General features: G+C 37.0%; 1 protein-coding gene across 2 annotated transcripts in view; it reads left to right on the plus strand.

The window, feature by feature from the left end:
• Window positions 1-27,231, plus strand: part of lrrk1 (leucine-rich repeat kinase 1) — an 87,813-nt gene that overhangs the window by 46,749 nt on the left and 13,833 nt on the right. For both annotated transcript variants that reach the window (XM_079866506.1, XM_079866507.1), the window contains 8 exons: window positions 3,775-3,914; window positions 5,296-5,554; window positions 8,920-9,089; window positions 15,344-15,541; window positions 16,152-16,429; window positions 19,966-20,160; window positions 22,658-22,809; window positions 26,996-27,113. In XM_079866506.1, the coding sequence (XP_079722632.1) occupies window positions 3,775-3,914; window positions 5,296-5,554; window positions 8,920-9,089; window positions 15,344-15,541; window positions 16,152-16,429; window positions 19,966-20,160; window positions 22,658-22,809; window positions 26,996-27,113 (1,510 nt within the window). The remainder of the gene's footprint in view (window positions 1-3,774; window positions 3,915-5,295; window positions 5,555-8,919; window positions 9,090-15,343; window positions 15,542-16,151; window positions 16,430-19,965; window positions 20,161-22,657; window positions 22,810-26,995; window positions 27,114-27,231) is intronic.

Raw genomic sequence — 27,231 nt, forward strand, 5'->3', positions numbered from 1 at the left:
GACAGAAAGTCCTTTAATTGATTGTTGACAGATGTTTAGAGGACTTTGGCCAAGACTGACAGCTTGGAAATGGGCCGGTAATTATTTGGATGTGTGGGATCTCCGCCTTTTAAACAGGGGAAGAACAAAAGCTGATTTCCACATAAGTGGAATTTCATTTAAGACAAGAGAAAGGTTAAAGATATGCATCAGAGGTGGGGCAATAAGATCAGCTGCTAGCTTTAAAAAGTAAGGTTCCAATTTATCAGGACCTGCCTATTTTGAAACATGTAAAGATTTAAGGGCTTTGCACACCTCAAAGATTGCAACTGGTGAAAAGTTGAATGATTGACTAGACACGAAGCTCTCTGACTGAACAATCGAAAGGTTCACATGAGCACCATTAACTGAATCAAGCAAAAAAACAGAAGCTATGAAGTGTTCATTGAAACAATTAAGCATTTTTACTTTATCAATGATTGAATGAGAGCCCTAATTAATACATGATGGAAGTTCTATACCTTTATTATTTTCAGTTAATGATTTAACACTTTTCCAAAATTTTGATGAATTGTTTAGATTGTGAGATGTGTGTATAAGAAAATGTTCAGCTTTAGCTTTTCTGACTACAACCGTGCATTCATTGCGCAATCGACAGAAATCAAGCCAGTCTGAATTTAAATCGGTTTTCCTAGCTTTTGCCCATGCCAGGTTTTGCTCATGAAGCATATTTGATAAAAGATGAGAAAACCATGCATTAGTCCGACCCTTCACCCTGTACCTTTTGAGAGGAGCATGTTTGTTGGCTAAAGCAGAAAAATTTGCATAGAAAAAATTCCCAGGCTATTTCAAGGTCAGGAATTGAATTAATTTGTTCCCACTCCAAATTATTAAAATCGTGTAGGAACCCTTGTGGTTTTAGGAATTTTTGGGTTTCTAACTGTTGCGATGACACAGTGCGATGTCACTGATGTCTTTCACAAACATGGATGCAGTTGAATACTTATGGGGAGTGTTTGTTAAGATTAGATCTATCAGTGATGATTTTTCTGAACATTTTAGGTTCGGTCTAGTGGGCTTGTCAACAATTTGAATATGATTCAATGCATCACAATAGGTTTTACATTCATCAGTTGCTGAATGCAACCAATTCCAATTTAAATCACCAAGAACTACCAATTCTTTAGCATCAAGAGCTGAAATAAAGAAGGGAGAGCACTACTATCAGCAGATGGTGTCCTATAGCAACCAACGGCTGTTATGATGAGAGATTTAGAAAACTCAAGATCGAGAGCTAAAAATTCAAATAGTTTACTCACTGATTTAAAAAGCAATACTTTAACATGAAACCTTTTTTTTATATATAAATTGCTATGCCCCCACCCCTTTTTGGTCAGTCAGACCTATATACATTATAACCATTAATACATTGTAGTGGCAAACTATTTTCTACTTACTAAATAAGAGACAAACATGGATCAATTGTCTTTAACAATTATTTATTCTCTTGCAAGGAAAGGTCAGCAGTCATACAGTCATTACAAAGTGCCTGCAGAGTGTGACAACGAGTGGGGGCTTTCTTCATTCTTTATAGTTGTTCCTCCCCCAAGGTTGTTTTCCTGAGGCTACATGAAGATATCTCTCAGCCATAACTAATACATTGTTTATCATCTCCTTGAGTGGAGACTCTCTGTCTCGGTCATACATTGTCACATTAACTTTTGTCCGGTCATATACAAGGACATACACATACGTATATTAATAAGAATATGTATCGACACCACATTAATCTAATTACCATCATATTTCAAAGATTCTATGAATATAATTAAGTGCAAATATAATAGAACATTAAATTTCTTCCACAACATATATCCCTGTCTAAAACAGATTTGTTCAGCCACGTTTCAGTTAGAACAATCACATCCGCATCAGTTGACTGTGCCCAAATACGAACCATATCCATTTTAAAGATTAAACTCCGAACATTCAAATTAATTAAACCAAGTATGCACCTCGATTTAAAATCTGCAGGTGTTTCTGAACTATCAAAAGTAATAAAACAATCAAGCACCTCTGCTTAATTTATTTAATATTATAATCTTTAGAATTTGTCTCTACTATTTTAAAATTCCAGTGGGCACTTTTTACAATTTTTTTTTTTAAATTATCCTGAAAAGCCATAACACTGGACAAATAGACCAGGTCTACGGTGCAAAAACAGGACTGGAGTATAGAAGACAGTCTGGCACACGGCACCAGATGCAGAAGTTCCTCTGTGTGCTGTGACCATAGGTCACATTGCCCCGAATCTGAGAACGGCTTGTTCTGATACAGTGCTCTATGATTTATGAGGATTTAAAAAATAGCACTGGGTGAATTATTATCATTATAGGGTGGTTGTGTACACACACTGCCAAAACACATTTATGTTCAAACACCATGTAAAAGTGAATTTTGTATAATAGGTGCCCTTTAAAGCTAAAGCTAAAATAAAGTATAAATATTAAATGGAAACATTTAAGTACTTAAATGAAAATTAGAATAATTGAAACTGAAATAAATTCCCACAGATATTTTTATATAGCATGTTAAAATTGTCAATTTTTGAGGGTGAGCAAAAACGCACCATTTTGTGTCTGTTCCTTTAAATGCAAATGAGCTGCTGCTCCCTGCACAGAGGGCGGAGCTACAACAGCTTGCACTCACACAGACATGCACTGAAAATTTCAAAAACTTTTAGCCTTTTATTTTTAAACTGGAGTCAGACATTGATGGAGAGACTCAAGAAGAAAGTGACTACATGTAGAATGCAACAGGACTTTTCTGAATGGTTAGTTGGTGAATTTATTTAGCTTATGTGTAGTTATCTTCTAGTCATTGATTAGCTTATTCTGTCTTGATAATCTATAAATCGTGTTCCGAAGGCGGGTTTATGTAAATTTTAGGTTTGGTGATGTCACTAACCCTTTAGGAATGTCATGTAGTCCCAACCAGCCGTTTGTTGTGGTCCTTAAAAAGCGATTTCTTTAAAAGCAAATATCTCCCTTTGCTTTGAACTTTGAGCATTGTAACTTTGCAGATGTTGTTTATGCTCAAACAGCAACATTACACACTAACTAAACAACCACCCCTTTTAAGATAAAGTACCCAAAAAAAAAAAAAAAATTTAAAGCTAAATCGATTTTTTTTTTCCAAAAATGTTAAAAGCACAGAAAAAAAGACTAAAACAAACTCAAATGAAAATTTAAACTTAATAAATACTATAATAAATAATACTGAAGTACGGAGTTTGTCGTAAAGCATTATGGGACTACCTTCTCTGCAAGGGATACATGTGGTGGTGTTGTTTTAAAAATATGTCCATAAAATGTTATCTTATGCTTTACATACACTTAATACAATTATCGTTAAGTAAAATGAAAACAATTTTGTTAATTGAAATCAAATAAATAATAAATATTTGATGAAAACTTAAATTAAATGAAAGTGAGAAATGTTTCCTTGGCAACAGAATGAAATAAGTTACTTACTGGAAATAAAAACTAAACTAAAACTAAAATTAAAATAAATTCAACCTAATCAGTATTATTTTTTTTAAAAAGTGTATAAAGTACATAACAAAATGACTTAAAATTAAACAAAAATTACAATGAAAACTTTAAAATATTGATAAAGCTATAATAGTATATAAATAATACTAAAATAACACTGATGAACATCTGACTCAGATCCTAACACTAGTGTGTGCAGAGATTCATATAAGAAAAGACTCACATTGTTTCTCGCCCACAGCGTAGAGTCATCTGACCTAAACTGGAAGAAAAAGAAAAGCGGAGGCATCAAGATTATCTGCCAGTCGGAGACGAGGGACTTCTCTGCGATGGCTTTCATCACCGATCACGTTAACTCCCTCATAGAGCAGTGGTTTCCTGGTGAGGACTCCTCCAATTGTGATTGAGTTTCTCAGATCCCAGTCCACAGGCATATAGATCTCTATAGATCTCTTAGATATTTAATTTCATGCACAGGCCTATAACTTGGTATTGTGGGTGGATTGTAGACTTTTTACTTCATTCTGAATGTGTTAATTTAACCACATAATGCATTGCGGTTAAAAACGCCACTTTAGCCCATACATTTAAAAAGTATATTCATCATTGTAACTGTATTGGTAATAAGATTATAACATGCATCCTCCAGTGCAGGGGTTTTTCACACTGGGGTCTGGAGACCCCCAGTGGGCCACAGAGAGTGCTAGGGGGTCCGTGGAAAAGTTTAGAGAAAAGCATAAAGACCGTAGCCTGTATTGTAAATACTTGTTTAATGGCATCTTTTTATGAATGAAGGCCATCACATTTTTTTCAGCATTTAAATGTGAACAGCTTCAAATGTGGGATTTAGAGTCTTAAATATTTGTTGAAAGTGATACATTTTTATCAATGACTAGGACTGAACCAGTAGTAATTATTCCAGTTAGAAGCAGTACTGAAATGCGGTTTGAGATGCACATTGTGACAGTACTAGTCTAAGATGATATAATATGAGTGTCTCCATGCAAAACAAAAGTGACGACATCACTTGCAGTCATAAGACAGAAGCCCAACCGAAAACAAAAAGACTAAAATAGCATCATAATTAGGGTATCGAGTGTGATGATATCTTGACAAACATCCTACACCCATAACCGAAGGGTATTAATACGGATGTGCAGCTGTTTGTTGCAGTACATTCAGTGTGGAAGTTTGCTGTGTGTCAGTGCAAAGCTGCTTCACACTATTAACACACTGTCAGTCAATAACACAGGTGCAGCACAAACACACACACTGAACTCATATAGATGGGGTGAGTCATACTTTAGTTTATACTGCAGCAGTGATTGATTCATTAATCCACACAAAGCTTGTTAATTATACTAGACGCATCAGCACACACCTGCTCAAGTCACCAGTTACACATCAGGACTTCTACTCTACACAAATGTTTGTGTGTAAACAAACTACAGTAACTGCTGTGAGAGATTATTAACAGATGCATGTAATGCTTTTTAATCTTGATAAACAAATCACCCTTTTAAGCCATTTCTGAGAAAATACATATATACTGAGATGTATATTTAGTGTTGTCAAATGGCTGAAAATATATTGAGATGTATATTGAGAGTTGTCAAATGGCTGAAAAAAAAAACCTGTTATAATAAGCCATTTTAATTAAGCATGATTAATGTCTATTTTTATATAAAAATCAGAATCCATATACATACTTGCATTTAGCATTACATGCTCATAATCATCTCTACCCTTCTCCCCTGGTCAGCATTGACAGCCAGTGAAAGTGACGGCTCTCGTCTCATCGAGCAGTACGCTCCCTGTCCGTACTGCAGCTCTGTACCCAAAATGTCCGACCCCCTGCCTCTGTCCGGCTCCAATCACAGCACTGTCCACTACTTCAACATGGAGGACTGTGTCCTGGCAGCTGTGGAGAAGGAGCACATCACCTGCCCCAACCATCCCAAACAGCCTGTGCCGCTACAGGAGCTGGTGCCTGAGCTCTTCATGACCGACTTCCCTTCACGGTAAGATTTCAGCATGAAGTTTTGAACCATCTTTTTACATTTACATTTAATCATTTAGCAGACAATTTTATCCAAAGTGACTTACAAATGAGAACAATCGAAACAATCAAATCAACAATAGGGCAACAATATGCAAGTGCTGTGACTAGTCCCAGTTAGTCTAGCACAGTACACTTTTTTATATATATATATGTATATAAACGGGTCAAGTATTGACAAAGTAACATGCGTCTTCAGCTGTTTCTTGAAAATATACAGTATATTAAATAACTCAGCAGCTTGGGTTGAGTTAGGCAAGTCATTCCACCAGCAGGGAACAGTCCAGCTTAAGGTCCGTAAAAGGGATTTTGTGCCTCTTTGGGATGGCACCACAAGGTGCTGTTCACTTGCAGAACGCAAGCTTCTGGAGGGCACATAGGTCTGAAGTAGTGAGTTTAGGTATATGGGTGCAGAGCCAATGGTTGTTCTGTAGGTGAACACAATGCCTTGAATTTGGTGCGAGCAGCTATTGGCAACCAGTTCAAATTGATGAAGAGAGTTGTGACGTTGGCTCTTTTCGGCTTGGTAAAGACCACTCTCGCTGCAGCATTCTGGATCAGTTGCAGAGGTTTGACAGTACATGCTGGAAGGCCTGCCAAGAGAGCATTACAATAGTCCAGTCTGGATAGAACAAGAGCTTGGACAAGGAGTTGCACCAATAGGAAGGGCCTGATCCTCCTGATGTTGTATAAGGCAAATCTGCAGGACCGGGCCATTTTATATATATATATATATATATATATATATATATATATATATATATATATATATATATATATATATATATATATATATATATATATTATAGTGCTCTCCTGAGCATCTGCTAGCGTGTGGCATTTAAGTTTTGTATTCAATGTAAACCTTGCAAACTTGGTCCTAATAACCAGAGCTCAGATGTATTTAATCGAGCTGAATCAAAGTGGGTTAGGGTTGAGCTATAGCACAAATATAAACAAGGCTTTCGGTGGGCTGCCGTGCTCTTGTCTTGGCATGAGATGTGTGTTCTCTGTGCGGTTGTGGTACATCACATAAATTGGATTATTAATTCTGAAGTTAAAATGGAAGAAGAATCTGAGGGTTTGAACTGCAGCTCTTGTCTTTGAGCCACGTCAAACAAATCTCTTTGAAGAGGTCCCTATGCGGCAAAGGGCTGAATAAAAGTCTCTGTGGGACGTCATACTTTATATTAGGACTTGAAAATCACATAATTATGAATTGATAAATCTCAAGGTTACTACAATTCAGGATTTAAATAAAAAGGAAGCTGAATTTGTAATGTCATGATTTTACAGACTGAGCAAGTTTTTATATTGTGATTTACCAAAACAAATTAATTTTTTTATTAATTTGGAATAACATACACTGATGGTTTGTTCACATTAAAATTAGGAAGATGCATTAAGAAAGGGTCGATTTGGATCTTTAAAACACAATAAAAAATATGTTGTAATATTTTGTCGCATTGGCTCTGTTCTAAACCCCGGTGAGCTGAGCTGTGTCAAGTAGACAGCATTTTTAGACTGTGAATTTATCCTGAATTATTAGAAATCTAATTTTGGCCAACATTCAAGGTGACTTCCTATTTATTCTTTGTGAATCATGCAATCGATTGCGACAAACACAAAATATGATAGACAGCGTCCACAGAAATATAAGTTTGTTTGTTTTTCGCAAAAGAAAGTTGAAATGACTCAAAGTACCTAATTAAACAATAATTATATGTGCTATGCATTTTATCATTAGAGTATTACATCAATCAATTATGAGATTTAATTTTAGTTATGATGCTGCCTATGTAGGCAGTACACTTTGAGGCAGCTCGCTAGCATTTGAAACAGAGCCACTGTAACACCGGATATACTGGAATATGTTCTTAATAGAGTTTGGAATTAAGGTTAAGTTAAATTGCTTTACTCACAAATGGTAACCTTTAAACTTTCTCTTTGAAGAGACTTTATAACGAGCCTATTGTGAATATCAGTCCTAATGAGCATTAACTCGTTTTGACATGATCAGCATTTTTTGCTTACTTGCAGATAAACCTTATTTATTCAGACCAACAACTACATCAGCAAGTTTTCATCTTATATTTAAACTGTAAATGTGGTGTACGTGCATTTATACATGGGCCGTGTGACCAAATCTTATCAGTCATGCTGAATGTCAGAATATAGTTATTTTTCCTGGAAATTCAGCATGAGATTTAATAATCATGCAAGAAGGTCTATTTTTGGATAATAGAGCAAATTAAATACTAAATAAATGAGAACTTGATGGACGCAAGACACAAGATAAGATTATTCATAACAAATTTCTGATAAGTCTGGCATCAGTGTTATTTTTTTATAGTTTTACATTTAGTTAACATTAACAATAGCAACACTGTCAGGCATCTGAACAAAAATAGTTTCACATTATGAAACACTCGAGTCAAAAACAAAAGATTTGCATGAACTTCATTACAACAGCAGTGTGGCCTGGAGACGTCTTTAATTATACAGAAGGGATGAATGATTTTACCAGTTATTTGATATAATTATGCCAACAGTATAATCCTCTTGGCTTGATGTCTTATAAATGAGTGTTTCCTGTTAATTCTTTGCCGCAAGTTTGTATCACACACCAAAAAGGAAGTTCTGTGGAAGGAGAGCATTAAAAGCATCTGTACGTACCATCAGTCAGCGGGGAAGTTCAAAGCACATGTCAAATGAAATTACGTTCTCATGTGGAGCTTTAATGGAAATGATTAGGAAATAACAGCTGACTAAATGGACTCATTTTGAATTGTCAGACATTGGGTTTGATTCAACAGCAGCCACAAGAATGGAGCTGGAAAGAGAGAATAAATCTGATGGTTAATGATAGAGATCAAAAGTCAGAATGCATGTTTGGTTTGGGATCGGTACCGTTTTTTTTTTATGTTTTAAAAGTCTCTTATTCTCACCAAGACTGCATTTATTTGCAGTTGTATAAGCTGAATTTTCAGCATCATACTCCAGTCTTCAGTCATATGATCCTTCAGAAATCATTCTTATATGCTGACCTGCTGCTTTTAAACATTTATTATTATCAATGTTGAAAACAGCTACTTAATATTTTATTTTATTTTTATTTTTTTCACTATTCTTCGATGAAGTTCAAATAAACAGCATTTATTTGAAATAGAAATCTTTTGTAACATTATATGTGTGTCTTTACTGTCACTTTTAATCAATTTAGTCATCTTGCTAAATTCAATAAAAAAAGTTTAATTATTCAATATTGAATCAATCTCAAATGTAGTGTACACACATAGTGCAAACATCTATATGTCTGTGTTTCAGGTTGTTCTTGTTGAAGAGTGATCTGCAGTGGAGTGAAGAGAAAGCAGAGATCCTGGGTCAGGGTGGCAGCGGCACCATCATCTACAGAGCTAAATACAGAGGCCATCCGGTGGCTATTAAATGCTTCCACTTCAAGAAATGCAGGCAGCAGTCGCTCAACAGTAGCACAGGTACTTTACTCTCCTGTACTGACCCCTGCAGTTCCTCTGAAAGCAGCCATTATTATCTTTAGGATATGATCCGTTAGTTCCTCTCACTGCAATGTTTGGATTTGCATTCGATGTGCTCGATGAATGATTTTAAAGTCAGAGGTGATCAGTTGGGGAAAGTAAGCCATGTGTTCCAGCAGGCGTAAGTAAGGTCAGAGGTCAAAGTGCTGTCGTTCTACTCGAGGCTCGCAGTGGGACACACAGCGTCTGTAACTGATGGAATTTCCTGTTAACAGAGAAACACTAATCTTCACCGGATTCCTCCCGTTGTGTTTCTTTCTCCAATCCAAAACCTAGTGAGCTGCAGAATTTAATGAGATTGGAAAAACTTGTTTCTGCAAATTATAGTTTGAACAAGACAAAAATACTATTTAATACAATTATTTTTGTAGCTACTACCAAAGCAAACTATAGACATGGCGCTAGCAATTTTTGTTTGTTAATAGTTTTTCATCTAAAGGACTCATGCTCACCAAGGCTGTAATAAAACAGTAAAATGTAAAAACAGTAATAGATTGCCGCTTTAGACACACAAACACAAAACCCGATTTGTAGGGTATCCTCCTAAGCAGTCTTAAATGAGTTAAAAAGTGTTAAATGAACGTAAAGAGTTGTGAGAAAATAGGATGTGTGTCAGATCTTATTCATGTGCTTCAGATCTTAAAGTGACAGCAGCCTAATAAACCTGTTGCTGTCTGTGTCATTAATGTTAATCAAACAAGAAGACAAAGAGAACCAGTCACTGCTCTTGACTGAATAACTTTCGGAGCTTTAATAAGGATTAATCTATATTCTTCAATTTATAATTTATGCAGTGAAGACTTTGCTGTGTTTAACTGCACAGATACAGAAATTACTCATTTTTTTATATTTAACCATTAGACCTACCTGAAAATCTTAAAGCACTGTTTACAAGGTTACATGGGTCAAAAACAATGAAAACACTAACTTTTTTTTGCATTTTAGCTTGGCAGGTAAAAATGTGAACCGGCTCGCCTGAGCAAGTAGAAAGAAAACTTAGGCTGTAGAAGGCTGTGTGCATGCATTGTGAGCGTTTTCAGATGAAAAGCTTAGAGATGAATGCTCCGCTCTCGTTTGTCCGTATTCTCGAGGGAACCGGGACAACCTCACCTCAGCGACTGCAGGATGAGCCATCTCAGCCTGCCTGCCCCGTGTATGAGGAGCTTTTGGAGGTTATGGAACTCGAGAAAGAGGGAGTCGCTCATTGCAGATTAGACAAGCGATTTGTATCTGGACATAACTGCCCGAGTTCCGTGAGCCTTCCCTTTCTTCCTGATCTCCATACAAAGATTGACAGAGCATGAAAGAAGCTGTATTAAGCCTGCATCCATTGATTTCAGTATGCTAATTATGATAATATTGAGGGCATGCGTGACCACGGATACGTGTCAATGCTTCCCATTGAAGAGACGCCCACGAGGGGGAAACATTGACACTGAATGCTCTGACCCTGCCATCTAAGCCCTTAGAGTTACATCTCGCTTAAATGGCAGCAGGTCAGGCTGGGGCTGCTTTGCACACTGTGGCAGTGCTGCAAGCATACCAAGCCAATCTGCTGACTCTGAGGGACCTGGACCAGGGTCTTTATAAGGGTCGTTATGTGGAGTATTCTGCTCCCCCAGAGCTACGTCAATGCTCTGCAGGTCCTGGAGAACCCCTTTTTTGGACTGAGTTACTCTCCTCACTTAGAGAGTCGATATGCTGAGTGTCTGCTTTCTAGGACTTCATTCTCTGGAATCCAGTGTGAAGTCATTATTGCCTGTTTGCAATACATTCTCTTCGGAGGCCTGTGTGAGTGCTATATCTAGAGATTCTGCTTTGGGCAGATAGTTTGTAGGTTGCTAGGATAGCAGGAGTCAGCCTCCCTGGCAATCCTAGGGGTTGACGCTTTTATGTCCCCCTGAAGTGACAGGCCAGGGTCTCTTTTGATCCTGGCCATATTTCCTCAAAGGAATCTTTCTGTAGGTAAATGATTCAAAACCTTAGAGCTATGCCTACCGCTGTCACTTGGCCCTGTGAGGGCTTTCCTCGTTTAGGGTATGTAGCTTGGGCTGTGGCCCTAGGGAATAGTGTCACTGACAGCAAGCTGGTGACTGCCTTTGGGGAACCTGACTCCGAGGGTAAGGTAAGGAGAGTCAGATTATTTAGTGAATAGTCACAGCCGATACGGCATGCATTCCCCTCAGCATGGCAGAGTGGGTATTTGTTCCCCATAGCGTCTTGTTCAGATGCACTGTGAGTTCCCATTCGAAAGGAAACGTCTCGGGTTACAAATCTAACCTAGGTTTCCTGAGAAGTGGAACGAGACCATACCTCCGGGATGCCTGCCACACACACGATGACGTGTTCCTCAGGTGCCCTTGTATACTCGCGGTTGCACTGGTAGTTACGTCATTGGCTGATACAATTGTTGTTTAGACACGTGCTTCAGACACCGGTCAAACTGAGGCATAGCGTCTTGTTCAGACGTAGTGTCTCGTTCTCCTTCTCAGGGAACCTAGGTTACATCTGTAGACCAAGAAGTTTTTTATGATTAAAATAATTAATTAAAATTAGTTTGATGATGATAATTATTATTGTTGTTGTTGTGTTTTTTTACAAGTTAGTGGATCGCATACCTGAACAAAGCAAAATAAACCTCTTTAAAATATAATGATCTACTGGGGGAGGTTTGGAGTTCTGTAATAAGTTATGTGATGGACTTTTTAATTAATTATAACTAACATTTGTTTTTCTTGCAGGAACAACATTCATATGCTTTTGAATTTTAAATGTATGTTTCCCCTTTGGTGAAAACTCGTGATTTTGGTTGTGTGAGTGTAAAAATAACACATATGGGAAATGAAACTAGACAGATGTCTAGTTTTCAAACCTTGTGATTATGAAGTAGGCTACCTAGTAACAGAAGGGTTTGTCTATGAAGAACAAATCAAATTGTAGGGAATTATGTAATGTATCATGTCATTTTCGCCATGCCCCTATTCTATAAAAACTGTTGTATTCGTGTTTACTGGTGGGATTCTCTCTGAAATTTGTCTGAGATCCTCCGGCCGTGCTTCTTCTTGGGAGATTCTCTGAGAATTGCTTGAGTAATCTCCCGGCCGTGATTAAAGCATTTAGAGGAAATTTGCTAAAGTCTGTCTGTTTATTAGAGCTGCGCAGCTAGTTAGTTAGGGGAACAAGTTAGAGTATAGGATTAGACCACTCAGCCGATGTCAATGTGTAGACACACTAGAGTATAGGATTAGCACCCAGCTGACGTCGACTGTAGATGCGCTAGGGTATAGGATTAGACTCGGCCGACGTCGACGTGTAGACGCGCTAGAGATAGGAAACTAACGTCGACTGTTGACGTTCGGGGACGTCGATTGTAGACGAGACCCAGGTACGTAGTTAGGTTTAGGGAAAAATCTACCACAGTTATCAAACTTTATAAACTGTTGTTTTACAGCAGCAAGATTCAATGCTGACAGCACATCTCAATGTAATGATTTTCCTCTGAGCTGTGTCACGCTCCACTAGTTTCTGCGTTTCTCTGACCTTGAAGGCCTCTTGCCTTTTCTCTCTGCTCCTCCGTCCGCTTCCTCTAATCCTGTGAAATGTTTCCGAACTATTTATGATGTGCAGTTTGTCATAACGTACACTGCAAGCGAGAGAGAGCTCCTGCAGGAAACTGAAGAAAAAAAACTAAGTTTGCCGGTTTCTCTTCATCAGCAGCCGTTTTATGTGGACTATTTCTTTGTCAGCATTCACTGCTGTTTGAATTGGTCTCTCAGCGGTTCCCGGTTTTACGTCTCTGTTGATTTATTCCTTCCTACTCATTCTAGAGTTTTTTTTTACAATAAAGACTCCTAATAAATCTAGACATTTACTTTTATGACATAAGGTTTATCTTCTTCATGAATTCCAGACGTTTCTTGTTCAAAGTTTCCCATCTTTTTGTCAAGTGCATTCATGTACTGAAGTTTTATGGTCTATTAAGTAGTGCCCTATGGTAACCAATGACAACAACGGATGGCATCTGGCCTTTGGATGAGGCCTCTGAGGAAGCTTGCAGAATCCTCATCTGTTTTTGTGCCAAAAAAAATACATACAAATAATCAATATACAAGCCGGCAATAGAATAGTGTTAAAGTTTTAGTGTAGATATAGATACAGACAGAGAATGATCATATTTCAAAATAGATTGATTAATAGATATTACAAAGAAAAGCTCAATAACAATATTAACAAATATAATTTAAACATGTTAAAGGTGCATTTGTCATAAACGCATGTAATAATTTTGAAGGTCAGAGGAGAATGGCCAGACTGGTTCGAGCTGATAGAAAGGCAACAGTCACTCAAATAAGCACTCGTTACAACCGAGATCTGCAGAAGATCATCTCTGAACGCACAACACGTCGAGCCTTGAAGCAAATAGGCTACAGCAGCAGAAGATCACACCTGGAAACACTCCTTTCAGCTAAGAACAGGGAACTGAAGCTACAATTAGCATGGGCTCACCAAAATTGGACAATAGAAGGGTGGAAAAACAAATAAATCACCTTGTGGCTTTTCCAAACAGATTTTGGAGTCAGAGATATCTGCTTTATAATGAGAGATTTTAACATTACATTTCTCAAAAAAGTATAATGGGAAGGAGCATTACATGTACTATAAGAGGAAGTCACATGTCCTCTCACATCACTGTTTTCATTGTAGATTTGATTTCAGTTCACTTTTCTCATGTTTGTTTTGGAGAAGATGAAAAAGTGAAACATCATAAAACACTGTGGCCTACTCTGAAAGAAACACATGGTGAAATAACCCAAACACATTGATGTGAGTATAGATCTTGATTTATGCAAGTAGGAAATGCTGTCAGTAAAAACTGGCCTGAAGTTGCAGACTTCAGTTCTCCATGAGTCAGTTGTCGAATTTGAGTGGAAATAACCAAAGACACACGGCAGCCCGGTCATCCGTCAGCCAACCCAACATAAATCATGTCTGTACAGCGCAAACTATCTTTTTTTTGCGCCCTGGAACTCACGGTCACTAACCAAAAGCATGTTAAACTCCTTTCAGCAGCATTGAGACTTCTGCGTATTATTTCAAGCTACCGTTGCAGCATAAAACAAACTTTTTACGGTGATGTGTGACACAGCAGGAGAGAAACTGCAGCGGTGCTCATTAAGACTTTACAGTGACAGGCACTGACCCCAGACCAGCTCAGATTAAGTACATGTGAATAACCAGAGCCATTAAAAACCCTGCAGCTATAAATCAGAACATTTTAGTTTCAGCTCAGGGAACAGTTAAGGGTTTCCTCTTTGAGGTCTCAGACTGGATTAGATTTTTTTTTTACTGTACTGCTTAATGGGAAAGGTCAGTATGCGTTATGTAAAACCTGATCCTTGACCTCTGCTCTTTTAACCTCGCAGTATGTACTGCCAGCACATCCAAGACAAATAATCAATATACAAGAAAAAACATCTGGCCTATTTATTTTATTATAATACAGAACAGTAGCAAGTATTAAAGAATAAAATAAGACATGCCATAATTTTCAATACTCTAGAAATCCTTTTGGCAACAATAAATTTGGATGTATTCATTTTTTCATTTATTCATATATATATGTATATGTATATGTATGTATGTATGTGTGTGTGTATATATATATATATATATATATATATATATATATATACATACACACACACACACACACACACACACACACACACACACACACACACACATATATATATATATATGTGAGTGTGTGTATATATATATATATATATATATATATATATATATATATATATATATGTGTGTGTGCATATATATGTGTGTGTGTGTGTGTATATATATGTGTGTGTGTGTATATATATATGTGTGTGTATATATATATGTGTATATGTATGTGTATGTATATGTATATATACATAAACATATATAAAATTTTCTGAAATACAAATGTTCCTTTAAATAAATAAACATTTGTTGATTTTAACATGTATTTTATATATATACATATACATCATATATATATATATATACAGAGATCTTTGTAAAGTTCCAGATTCACATGCTTATGTGTTTTCACTCATCATCGATAATTATTCCATAACCTGAGGTAAAAGTCTGAGCTGAACTCTTCAGGCCTGCAGCTTAATAATACCATCTTGAAATGTATCTCTTCACAGATACCATGGTTAAGCACCTGCAGTCCATGGACGCTGCCAGGAGCTTCTCAGAGTTTCGTCAGGAGGCCAGCATGCTCCACTCTCTGCAGCACCCGTGTATCGTGGCTCTGGTGGGCATCAGCATACACCCGCTATGCTTCGCCCTGCAGCTGGCGCCGCTGGGCAGCCTCAACACCATCCTGGAAGAGAAAGCGAAAGGTGACACATTGGCACAGAAACTGGCCTTTATTTTTACATTTATACCAAATGTATAAAGATCAGCCTTAATGATCCGGCAATATTATAATTCATTATACATTGTTATAAATTTTGATATTTAAATAATAAATAAATTACTATGATATAAATATAAACACACACACACTTCAGTCTTTTAATGGTATCAGACGTGAGCAAACCTTAAAAGAAAAAACTGCTCCGATCTTCTGTGCCACATTAAGTGGTTCAATAAAATTTTAATTATCTAAAAGTTCACCAAACAAATAAATTAAATGTATCATCATTTACATAATTTACATCATTTACGTTAGTGTTGGTTATTGTTTGAATTTTAACTATTCCAATTCCGATTTTGTGCTTGAATGGTTTAAATTACATTAAAATGCGCACACAGGAACCAATAAGCAGAATCGAAATGCGTGTTTCTTATCGAATCACTGTTTCTAAAATGGAATCGGTTCTCAATACCCAACCTTAACCCTCATGTCATAAAAGCATCATAAAAGTAGTCCATACAAGGTCATATCATGGGTTCGTCTGAGAAACAAACTGAAATTTACATCTGTCCTTTCTGCTTGACTGTCCTAAGGTTCTCTCTACATGCCACTGGGCCACATGCTCACCTTCAAAGTGGCCTATCAAATCGTGACAGGCCTGGCATATCTTCACAAGAAGAACATTATCTTCTGTGACCTCAAGTCTGACAACATTCTGGTGTGGTCTCTGGATGCGGAGGACTCTGTAAACATCAAGCTGTCCGACTATGGCATCTCCCGGCAGTCCTTTCACGAGGGAGCTTTAGGGGTCGAGGGCACGCCCGGGTACCAGGCTCCAGAGATTCGGCCTGGCATCGTCTATGATGAGAAGGTACCAAAGGGCTCTTACTGATCTGATGAGTTTGATTGGCTGTCAAACAGCCACCAAACTAGCTTTTAGTGTATCAATAAAGCTCAAAGTCTGTTTACTGCCTGAATTCTAATTTAATTCAGTTTCAAGGGTCCAGTCTTTAATATCTGGTCTTTAAACTCCATGAGTCAGCTGTCATGACCATATAATGCTGGTTAACCACTAGCTTTTACACAATGTGTGCAACGATGCCGGAAAGGGATGTTAATATGACTATTTGCAAAGTACTGCATGTGCTTTGAGAAACTTCATCACAATTTTTAATAAGCTTCACATACTGTTTCTTTTTTTTAAGCTCTTCAGTGCACTTTTTTAAGTGTTTTATATATATACATTTATCTATTTGACAGTCCCGCTCTGACTGTTTTCTGATAATTGAGCCCCAAAATACTTTTTAACTGGCTTTTCTCAAAAATTGTTATGCTACTGTATCTGTCTTACTTTTATATACTATAATATTATTATTTTAATATTTTGAATTAGGATTTATATTTTGTTTTGTTTCATTTTTATATATATTTTTTTTCGTTTAAGTTTTTGTAACTCGTGTAAATAATTGTGCATTAGTGTCAGCTGATCATGATCGTGATTTTTGGCATGTTTTTACAAACTGAGGAACAAGTTGAAGTGATCTTCAGTGGTAATCGACAGCACGCCACAGTATCTGTCAGTAGAGCTTAACTTGTTTTAAACCAAGAACATTCCTTTCAGTTGTTTGTCTACTTCACGAAACCACATTCAATAGTGAATCTGAGAGCGCTCTGTCTTCAGGCTGTTTAGAGAAGTTTTTAGTTTTCTTTGAGATTGCATATGCCTCCCCTGACTGTCGACATCTAGGGATTTTCCTTCAAAGACAGATTTGAGATCCAATGAGTCTTTTAGGTCAATTCACGGTGGCTGATTTGTTTTCCAGTTTGGTTTGCTGAGTATGCATGGATCATGTCCAACAGAACAGAATGAAATCTATTACCATGTTTCTAATGGAATTTGTATGACCGTGTTTCCTCAACTTTCATGCAACGTCATTAGAGAATGACAGGTATTCCTAGATGTTTTAGTTATAGGAGCACAGTGGTGTCCTGCATACTGGTCAAATTTGTTTTGGATTTTTTGTTCTTCACTGGCTTTTAGGTCCAGATGGAATCTAGATGTTTTTCTACATATAGTTTTTGGAGGGAAATCTACAGAATCTGCAGAAACATGATTTTGTTTTTCCAGTAGACCGTTAAAAACACATCCCATGCATCCTGCGTCCTTTAGGTTGTGTTGCAGTCTGACAACAAAACCGCATGCGATTTTCACAAGTGCTTTCCAGTTTTGTGTGTAGTATGTATAGTAAGTAGGTGGATTGTGGGCAGCTGTAGTGCCGTCTGAAGATGAAAATCCAACCGTCCTACGCATGCCACAAAAGTCTGAGACTGCATTAAATCCTATTTTCATGTATTATTTGAAAGGTGAAAAAATGTAAATCTAAAACAAATTTGAAATACAATGAAGAGGAAATATTTAAGGTTATATTTCTATTTCACAAATCAAATCTGCATTAATTTTCATTCAAATTATGCTGATAATATATTTTGGGCCAGATTTACTAAACGGCAAATTAGCGTGAGAGCGCAATTCCAAAACAGCACAGATGGGGGAGTTCAGCGCGTGATCTGCTGACGACCCGCAAATTAAAAGAACACAGACGCAATCTACCATGAGCAGTGCAAATTAGCGTCTAAAATATAAATAATGGTGCAAACACCAGTAAATATACAAGCGCAAACCTTAGTAAATCACCTTGCGTGATTAATTGAAATACTACCATAAATTTTGTGTAGAAAACGGAAAAGGAAACTCCTACAAATTCATATGCAAAAAGGTCAGCCGCAAAACTAACTGTGCCCACGGCTTTTCAGCGCAGATTTTTCACTAAGTGTCTTTAGTAGTTTTTTAATGTCGAATGAGGGTTTGTGCTATAGCAAGCTGTTAGTAAATCTGGCCCTTTTTAATGTAAAAAAAACCCACAAACTGTTGAATTAGAAATGTATTTGGGCATTTTTTTTTCTACAAAAATAACAAGGAAAGACAGATTTATATATATATTTTTTATAAATTACTTGCAGCCAATAGAAAAGCACTAACTAGGAAAATGGTTCAAGGAAGACCCACAAGATAAATATTAAAATCCCCCAAAAATTTATACAACATGGTAACTATGACCTTTTCATTAAATCAATATATACTGATCAAATTTAATCATACTGGAGGAAATTGTTGTTAATAAAAAAAAAATAAAATAAAAAATCAGTTGCTTAAGCTTATATGATGATGAATTTTTTTTTTTTTTTTTTTTTTTTTTGAGGACCTTATTTTGGTGACCTTTTACATTTTTACATTTTGTTCTGTTTCTTGTTTTTTATGCTCTTTGAAAAGAGGACAAAATTGCAATGCTAATCAGAAGCCTTTTTTGTGGTCTCAGACTTTTGGACCCCATTGTGTTTCATTGGAAGAAAGAAGGTCACATAGGTTCCCTTGAATATAAACCAACAGGAATCATTCAGTGGTGTTTCTTCTGTCTCACTCTGTGATTGACAGCTTGATCTTTAGATTAAAGTCTCCTAAGAGGCATTTTAATTGATCAATGATTAATCTAATTGCTAATCAAATCATTACCGTAATAGCCTTTTAACGTGAGATATCTGCACTCAAGATTGAGAGAAAATAGTCTCTGTAGATCCGCCGTTTGTGTGTGTGTGTGTGTGTCAACTACAAACTATTTCCTGCTCTTTCACATGCCTGCTCTGTGATGTCATTTCAGGCTCCCGAAACTGAAGTGAAATGTGGAAGCATGCCTTTTTCCTTTGTGTTGGCAAAGCAGAGCGCTCTAAAAATAAGGTCCAGGATTGACACGGCTCTCATCAAAGCTCATGTCCATTTATAGAACTGACCTAGAAAGACGTTTAATAAAAATATGTCACCGTCTCCAGAGCATCTGTCAAATCAACCACAGGAGTGCATGACGTACATGCTGTTGTGTCAGTAATGATGACTTCATTCTTCCCTTTGTGAACTCATCCTTTTCTTTTCCATCTCTCCTCCCTTCTAGTCTCACGTTGTATCACTGGGCACCGCATTTGTTCTGGGCAGGAATACTTACACTTACATTGCAAAAAATGATTTTCCAATACAAATATCTAAACGTTCTGAAACCAAGATACATTTACTTGAGAAACAAAATAACTTAGGGTATTAAGTCTTGTTTACTGAAAAAATGTACTGGACAGGAGCGAGCCCAGATGTTTATTATTGTTTTCATTTATCAGATTATTTCACAGCCAGAAAGTAAAGTGAAATATACAGTTCGGCTTGTGGAGATGTAGTTACCTTCCCTGCAAAATGGGAATTGCATGGAACGAATTGGCTGTAAATGGACCATGGGCCATCTGAGACTGTTTAACAACATTACTGTGGATTGCTTTTAAATGACTGTTGTCATATCTGTGATTCAGGTGGATATGTTCTCATACGGCATGGTTCTGTATGAGCTCTTGTCCGGCCGCAGACCATGCATGGGTCAACATCAACTCCAGATCGCTAAGAAACTATCTAAAGGACTCAGACCAGCGCTGGGCACCCCAGAGGAGGTGCAATTTCACTGTCTGCAGGCGTTGATGCAGGAGTGCTGGGACACCAAACCAGAGAAGGTACAGCGTAGTTCTGACTTTTCTTAAAGGGCACCTATTATGCCCCTTTTCACAAGATGTAAAATAAGTCTCTGATGTCCCCAGAGTATTTATGTGAAGTTTTAGCTCAAAATACCCAACAGATCTTTTTTTTTACAGCATGTTTAAATTGTCACTTTTTGGGACTGAGAAAAATGCGCCGTTTTAGTGTGTATCCCTTTAAATGCAAATGAGCTGCTGCTGCCGGCACAGAGGGCGGAGCTTCAAGAGCTCGCACTCAGTGTCAGGACAATCTCATCTCACGGAGTGATAATATCAAAACAGAAACTCTCAGTAGCGCTGTTCATTTCGACCTGGAGTTGGACAATGATGCCTACAGAGTCAGAGAATATATGCTGTATGGAGATAGAACAGGTATTAATTACGGTTCTAACTTATTTGTCATCTGCTTTTATTCACTATTAATACAAGCCTGCTGTAGCGGACCCCGTCCGAATGATGGCCAAAAATATACTGATGTGTTTAATGAAGTTTATTGTACATCACACAAAAGATGAAGCGTCAGTTTTACTCCAGAAAATCACAGTAAAAGCTGAATAAACACAGTATAAGAAGTGCGCATTAAAGTCTTATCCATAAACTCTCTCTCTCCCTTTCATTATCATCAACACACACAGCGAATTACACAAAACACTTGTTACAATTAACAGTAAACAAATATATACACACCTTTTCAGGGGGTGCTTAATAAACTGGTCAACTTTATATCCGTAAAACAACTCCTATGAACAGAAGTGCACACTCTCTCTTTCATTACTGCCGTGACCAGTAACGTTAGGCCTATCGCACCGGAGACTGTAAGCTGGATCACGAATAGTTGGTACAGATCCATCCTCGAGTAACAACGAGAATAAATGACGACTGCTATGTTCATTCTTACATCTTATAACAAAACATCTCATTTGCTTATAAGACATTCTTGTTTACGGCTGCTCAATAGCAGATTGTGTTTAGCTCACTCAGGGCGGGTCTACGCTAATACGACAGTGTCAGTCAACAGTTTTGGGAGGGGCTTGTGCAAATCTACGTCACTTTGCCCAGAATCTGAAAACGGCTTGTTCTGAGACACTGCTTATTATTTATGGGGATTAAAAAAAAAAGCACTGAGTGGATTTTTATCATTACAGGGTGGTTGTGTACACACTGCCTTTACACCATGTAAAGGTGAATTTTGCATAATAGGTGCCCTTTAAAGTGCCCCTATTATGCTATTTTAAAGGTTCCTCATTTTGTTTTGGAGGTCTCCCACAATAGGTTTACTTGCGTTCAAGCTCAAAAAACAATTTATTTTCTCATAATAAACATTGCAGCATCAGCTCTTTTCTCACAGTGTCTGAAATGGTTCAATAAGGGATTCAGTTTCTCTAAGCCCCTACTTTCCAAGAGCCTACTCTACTCAACTCTGATTGGTCAGATGGCCCAGTCTGATGTGATTGGTCTACCACTTCCAACGTGGAAACAAATAGTTGTTTTTTACGGAATGAATTCGAGCCAGAGTCCTCACCCTTTGGAAGTGCATGCAAAGTGGATTTGCTTTCACAGCGCAGAAAACAGCTTCTTCTCAACGTTTTGACAACACAAACTAAACTCTTCCAGGTCTCAGCTGCTACTACAGTGTTTAAGGGCGGATCAAAGTAGATGTTGTGTGCGGACAGCCAAATAAGACCATAGGCTAGCATGGAAGAAAGACTAAAGTTACTGACGACTAGTTTCAGGGAGTTCAGGAACGTTTTTCTTTTTGGAAGGCATTTACTCATTTATCGTGCACTGACCTTTTACATTTATAAATGGTAATAAATAATAAACTAAGTTTAAACATACACACTACTTGTAAGGTATTATCCAAAAAAGCATAATAGGTCCTCTTTAAAGATGCTGTCAGTGTGAATGCCTCATAATATTAAGTTGATTGCATAGAGAAAAATACTTCCAACCAGTAATTTTGGCCTGGGATAATGTCATTCATTAATTTAGTTAGCTTGTGATAAATAAATAAATTTTATTTATTTAAATTAAATTTAAATGGGGGGGGGGGGATTTATTTTCAATCAACATTTATTTTATTATTGAAAATAAATGTTTCAAATGGAATTTTAATTAATAATTTAATTTAAAATAATATTTTCATTTAGCAATGATTCATTAAATTCACAGGTTTACGTGGCAATGAATTTACTTTAACTTGTAATTATATTTCTCAATATAACTGTTTTACTGTATTTTTGATCAAATAAATGCAGCTTTGGTAAGTATAAAATACTTCTTTCAAAAACATTAAAACATTTTACCAACCCCAAACATTTGAATGGTAGTGTACAGTATGTCATAATGGTTATTGTCTTAGTTCTTCACATACACCTGAGGCAAAAATAGTCATGTAGGCACATTTTAGCCTGCAGATGTTGTGAAATAAGGCATGTACTCTATCTAATAATGTCCTGTCCTCCTGTGGCTTTAGCGTCCCCTGGCCGCTCCTCTCATGAGACAGATGCAGGATCCCAGTTTTGCTTGTCTCAGGTACCTGCTGTCCTGCCAGGAACACAGTCAGCTCTTCTTATCGGCGCTGCAGGGCCACAACGCCGTATTCTGGGATGGAGACAAAGACGACAGGTGCGTTCTTGGGAATAGAAGCATGAAAACATGCCTTTCTTACATTTTCACTTGGCATTCCTTGTCAGATTGTGCTGGTATCATTAAGGTTTATGCATATGTGAAGTGTTTGCAATTTTAGATTTTGTGGCTCTGTTCCAAAACCTGATAAGCTGACATCATGTGTCTACTGCCTACAAAGCTGTCTTCTAAGGCAGCATCCTAAATGAAATATAAGGTCCTAGATTGCTGATTTGGCATGCTCTAAATAGGCAGTTTCAGCTTATTTTAAAAGAGCTCAGAGTCAATACGCTGTTAAACTACTGGCAATGACTGAAACATCTCCAGTTGACTAGCAGAGCATTCATTTAGTTTGTTTGTTAAAGAAGCGATCTGGCACTGGAATGTGTTGTTTTTTTAGTTTTTTTTAATCATGCTGAGCATTTGTTATCGCTGTTATCAGTGGCGGAAGACAACTGTGCTCTCTTTGCGCTTGTGCACTTCACACAGACGTGCGCTTCAGTCTTTCGCTCAACGCCGTTGTGGAGACTATTCGTTCTGGTGAAATAACAAAATGTACACAAGCGTGTCCATGCTCTTGATATACAATCACTGATTAACCTCTTTGGCTTTTAATGGGGAAAAAAACTATACAAGAGTGGATTAGAACCTACGGAGTTCTACAAAAGTTCTACCGACCATTATGGAATAGAGCGTTCTATGTAAATTAATGCATTTATTCACTGATGTGAATAATCTCTAACAATATTGTATTATAGTAGATGTAAGGATGAAACTATAACGTTAAACATGAATTTTATGTCGATGTCGATGTACTATATTTTATGTACTCGATGTACTATTGAAATTGATTTCTGGACATTGTAATGTTATTGTTTCTCCCGCTCCTGTCCCACCCACTTTTTAAACAAAGTTATGCTGCTGAGTATGAATTTATTATATATTTTTAATTACATTGAACATTCTATTCTAGGTTGTTAATGAATGAGTCTTAAGTATATTTAATATAGTTAATTTACATTTCTCTAACTTCATCCCAGTGTAGTAGTATTTATTTAATATTGTAGTATTTATTCATATTTTGATTTAGCTTTTATTTTTATATTTACAATTTTAGCTTTAGTTAATGTATTGTGGTGTTTTTTATATTTCTATTTAGCTTTATTCAGGTATTTATATTTTAGTTTTCAGTAATTTCAGTACTTAAACTTATTTTAATTCAGTTTGTTGCCAAGGCAACAAGTTTGTTTGTTTGTTTTATTTTTAAGTTTATTTTATTTCTGCTTTATTTCAATTAACGAAAATATTTGTAAAAGTTGAATGATTGTTGTATACATCACATTGTATGATAGGATTACCTTCTCCGTTATGGATGCACCTGGGAATTTAGCCAAAACATGCGGCTTTTGGAACAGCTTTCGTGTCATTAGTGCTCCTATGACGCCTTAAAATGCTGCCTATGTATGCAGCTCACTAGGTTTTGGAGCAGGTGTTCAGTAATGAGACAAAGGCCAAAGAAAATGAAATCTCAAAGAACAGTTTTGCACTTTACAGAAATGGCCCTCGTTAAAGTTGAAAAAAATAAATTATTAAATTAGTTCATTTCGTCTGTAAAGCAGTTCTGCTAAAAATATTATATCATCGCACAGCTCAGTTCAGTTCTCATACAACAGCATCAGTACAGGCAGATCAGTAATATTTTTGAATATTACAAGCCCCCATACCAGCCCATAATCAACCCTTTCACTCCATTTCCCTCATTTAAATGCTCTCCCGTTATTCTATTTACCGCCAATTGCTCTCCTTCAGACCTCTTGCTCACTCATATAAACACCCTCATTAAAATCATTCAGGAATCTCATTTTCCAGCTTCCCTTGACGCTCTCAAGCCTCCTTTCAAAAAATGACTCATTTTAATATTCATGAACATGAACATGTGTATATATATATATATATATATATATATATATATATATATATATATATATATATATATATATATATATATATATATATATATATATATATATATATATATGAACTTCTTATTATGCATGACGGCCTAACAGGCTGATAAATGCCCTGCCATCTACAGCTGGCCTCATCTGATCATTGGCTGCTTTGTTTGTGAGCATTGGATCTTTCTACAAAACACTTAGACGAAAGGCTTCACTTTTATCTTGCAGCGCAGGTGTTTGCAATTACCATCTGTGCCCGTCATCATGCCAAATGGAGCCGCTGTAGTCGCATTGGAGGTTCCTTCAATACCTCATTGCGGGCAGAACAATGAAGGCTTTGTCTTGCGTTAATCGCCATATTAGGCCGTGACTCCTACCTACCTAGTGCCCTACTCTAAACATGGGCGTGAGAGTATGCTTTGAGATGGTTAAAAAAACAGCTGGAAACAATATCAGGGAATTTTAAAATTCTGTTTACCAAGTAAATTGTGAATTTTCAAGGAAATAGTAAAATATAATTACATAACGTATTATTCATTATATACAATCAATTTCAAAAGTTGATTATCAATTTTTTACTGTCACTTTGATTTATTTTTAATGTAACAAAGTTTGTATTTGAAATAAATTGCTTTTGGACTTTCTATTAATCAGTATTCAAAAAATCCTGAAAAAAACGTATCATGATTTCCACAAAACAAATAAATTCAGGTTTGGTAAGTATAATAGACTTTTTTCAAAAACAACCCCAAACTTTTGAATGTCGAGTTTTGCTCTGCTCTGTAATATTTCATTGGGTAGAAATGTATCTTTTTAGCTGTTTATGTAGATAGCAATAATCCTGTAATCTACCAAAAACTGTAACAGTCATGGAAATTCATTTAGAAAAAGAGTGGAAACCCTGCTGAGCTGGTTTTAGATGGTCTCAACTGGTTTAAGTTGGTCTCTCATCTTTGCCAAGCTGGGCAGCCACATGGTCTCCCAGTTTGACCAACTAAAAAGTGCAAATAAACTGTCCTAAAATAGGCTAAAAGACCAGACTGGGACACCTAATTAGTTTTTCTGGTCTTTAAGTTGGTCCATCCTGGCCAAGCTGGTGTTTAGAAGAAAAGCCCTCTAAAAACTGGTGACAGGCCAGTCTGACCAGGCTGGGAGACCAGCTAAAACCAGCAAACCAGTTTATGCTGGTTTGAGGTATTTTCTTTTCAGCAGGGAAGACAACAAGACATCAAATAATTGGCACAAACCAGGCAGTAAAAGCTCCATGTGGGATATGAGATCTAATGCCCCCCTTGATCACTGGATACCAGCAATATTCTGTAAATTATATTTTAAGTACATTAGCTTGAGCTTGGCCTTATTCACTTTGTCACAGCAGCCTTTATTTGTCCAAGTTTGACATTGCCAATTAGATTATTGCGGCTTCATAAGCGAAAAATAAAAATAAACAACTTGCTAGGGTATTTGGATCAGAAGCGTCCAATGTTAAATTATGGAGTGTGTTCTGACAGATTTAATCATTTGGGTCTTGTCACAGTGCGCAGTCAGATAAATGACTCGGCTGATCAAGTAATGAATCAACTGACTGATCTAAACCTGCACAATGCCCCCACGCTGCTGAGAGCTCTGCACCCGCATAATAGTATAATGTATTATAAATGTTTAGATTAAAGACTGCTCATAAATCAAACCGTGCATTAAACTCATTTTGGCTTTGTAACATGTATGTCCGTAAAAAAGAACTACGGTACTCAGAACATAACAGCCAGGACTTGAGTTATGTTTATTAGTGGCGTCAAGCATCATTATTGCTGTGTAAAATATCAAGTTTTAAAATGAATATTTCCAGGCCTTAAAGAAAATTCTTTAAGTCATTAAACAGTCATGGAAATGTGAATATAAAGGAATAACACAGAGACTTGTGCGCATACTCACACTGAATTGAGTAAGTTATCACCTGTCAACCACCCCGAACCAAGGTAAAACTAATAAATAAAAATGATTAAAAACTATAAACCCATTTAAAACACACAACAAATTGATTATATTAGAACTAAAATGAAAGTGAAAACAGAAAATATAAAAAACAATCTAATTCAAAATATAGAAACTGCATAGCAACATCCAAGAAAATCACCACTCGCATTTTCTTAATGTGGATTTTATAACGTGCGTGTGCGTGTGCGTGTGCGTGTGCGTGTGCGTGTGCGTGTGCGTGTGTCTTACAGGAACTACACCGTTGTAAACTTGGCCAAGGGGCAGGTGGAGGTAAAACGGATGTCATGCCCGGGAACACGTCTGAGCTGCCAAATAAAGATGGAGAACACCCTGTGGACCGCCACTGAGGTGAGCCTCTGGGAAACATGGCGCGACTCGCTGTCAGTCGCTGCATTCTGTTCAACAGTGTAGAAATGTTACCAAGGCAACAGCAATAATGGATATACAGTGTCCTCAGGCTCTCACA

The sequence above is a fragment of the Squalius cephalus genome (genome assembly GCF_949319135.1).
Source record: "Squalius cephalus genome assembly, chromosome: 3".
Taxonomy (NCBI): Eukaryota; Metazoa; Chordata; class Actinopteri; order Cypriniformes; family Leuciscidae; genus Squalius; species Squalius cephalus.